General features: G+C 34.3%; 1 protein-coding gene across 1 annotated transcript; it reads left to right on the forward strand.

Annotated features, from left to right (window-relative positions):
* The first annotated feature begins 293 nt into the window (after positions 1 to 293).
* Positions 294 to 1157, forward strand: LOC136977727 (THAP domain-containing protein 6-like). The gene has a single exon (XM_067273277.1). It carries the CDS (start codon positions 294 to 296, stop codon positions 1155 to 1157), a length of 864 nt encoding a protein of 287 aa, XP_067129378.1.
* The last annotated feature ends 1102 nt before the right edge of the window (positions 1158 to 2259 follow it).

The raw sequence follows: 2259 nt of genomic DNA on the forward strand, positions 1-2259 counted from the left end.
TATTATCGAAACCGGGTCAGCTTCCAAACCAGGGGGTACTCATTTTGCGTGCGCAGTAGGTTTCTCTTTTAATCGTTGTGCACATGACGTCACCATCGAGAAACACGCTCCGAGAAACACGTGAGCTTTCGACATATCGTGGTGATCTTTGTTCGTTTACATTTGAAATTAAGTTTTGATGGGTGTTCAGAATACAAGTATAAGGTGAAATTTAATATTTTTAAAGTATCTGTTAAGTAGTAGTGTGTTGACGTGTGAATTTTTTAGTTATTGTTCATTGATAAAGTTGAATAATGCCAAACTGTTGCGTGGCAGTGTGTGAAAATTACAATCAAAAGACTAAAGGTAGTAATGTAATTTATCATTCTTTCCCAAAGCATTCTACTCTTAGAAGTAAGTGGATTCATGCCTGCAAACGAGAGGACAAAGTCAATGTTGAAAATGCAACAGTTTGCAGTGCACACTTCCTTAAAGACGACTATGAGAGAGATCTAAAGGCAGAACTATTAAATATACCTTCCAAGAGACGCTTAAAACCTGATGCTGTGCCATCTTTAAATCTAGCTCCTCTTAGATCTTCGGATGTCCCATGTACATCAGAGATAGTAGAGAAAATGCATGACAGAACAATAAGATATACACAGCGAGAAGATCGGAAACGTGCACTGAACAGACTGTCCCATCTTTCACCAAAAAAGAATAAAATTGACATAGGTACTGAAACTGAACCTATAAGTGAGCCTTCTCTGGAAGTGAAATTAGCAAAAAAACTGGATTTAGCAAATGCTAAAATTGATCACTTGAAGAGGGAAATATTTACTCTGAAAAGAAAAAATAAATTATTACATTTGGCTCTTACTGAGAAAAATCAAAAATTAAAATTATTAGAAAGTAAAAAACATGAAGAAGTGAATGAGAAAATAAATAATATTTTGAAAAAAATATTTACCAAAACACAAATAGATTGTCTTATAACACAAAAAATGAAGCCACATTGGACAAAAGAAGATATAGCAAAAGCACTGACCCTGCGTTCTTTGTCTAAGAAGTGTTATATGTATATGAGAAAAAGCCTTGGAATCCCTTTTACCTGCACTTTCTACTTTAAGGAGATGGGTTTCTTCATCTTTTCATTGCTATCCAGAAGTACTGCATGATGTTTTGCAAATAATGAAGATGAAATCTGAAAGTCTCGGTTATAGAATCTCTCTGCATTCTAAGCTTTGATGAAATGAATGTTGACTCCAGACTCTGTTATGACCAAGAGATGGACAAAGTTTTTGGACCTCGCAGTCAGGTACAGGTAGTAATGGCTCGTGCTCTGTGTGGGAATTGGAAACGGTCTGTTTATTATGACTTTGATACCACTATGACAGGTGAATTATTAAAAGAAATAATAACTAAAGTTCAGAGTGCAGGATTTATAGTTGTTGCTGTTGTGTGTGATCGGGGAGGAAAAAATTCAAAGGTATGGAACTATCTCAAAGTTGACCATGAAAATACATGCTTTGAAAATCCTACACATCCAGGAAAGCACATATGGGTCTATTCAGATGTGTCACATTTGATTAAACTTTTGAGGAATCATGTACTAGATGAAGGCATTATTTTACCAGGAGGAAAACATGTGAATAAAGATGTTTTTCTGAAAATATTATCCTTGGATAATGGGGAAATGAAGCTTTGTCTAAAACTGACACAAGCTCATTTGGATGTGCATGGAACAGAACATCAAAAAGTTAATCTAGCTTGCCAGTTATTTTCTAATCGTGTCGTTCAAGCAATATCTTTCCTTCTACCTGATGACCAGGAAATTTCTGATTTTGTAAAACTTGTAAACGATACTTTTTGACATCCTCAATTCAAGAATCCCTAAAATTGATGATCATCCAATTGCTAGTGCAAATATATCAATTTTTTCAGATATTAGTAATTCTGCAATACCATCATCTTCCAATACAAGAGCTAGAGAAGTTGAATCAAAAAATGTTGTGAATACTAGTACAATGCAAGAATCAGTTTATGCAGAAGTCTCAAAAATAATATCTCAAGCTGATGGTCAACCAGAATTTTTGTTAGATTTTCTGAAGAAATTGAAACACTTAAAGCTTGCTGAGAATCTAATCTTATCAAGTAGTCAACATATGTCTTCCAGCCAAGAAGATAATCCTATAAAGAATAAGGATAGATTTATTCAAGCAGTTAAAAGAGAACAGTCAGATGCTTTTATTGATAATTCTGAAAGTATATCAACACAGT

This window comes from Centruroides vittatus, unplaced genomic scaffold, assembly GCF_030686945.1.
Source record: "Centruroides vittatus isolate TY-2023 unplaced genomic scaffold, ASM3068694v2 contig_474, whole genome shotgun sequence".
NCBI lineage: Eukaryota > Metazoa > Arthropoda > Arachnida > Scorpiones > Buthidae > Centruroides > Centruroides vittatus.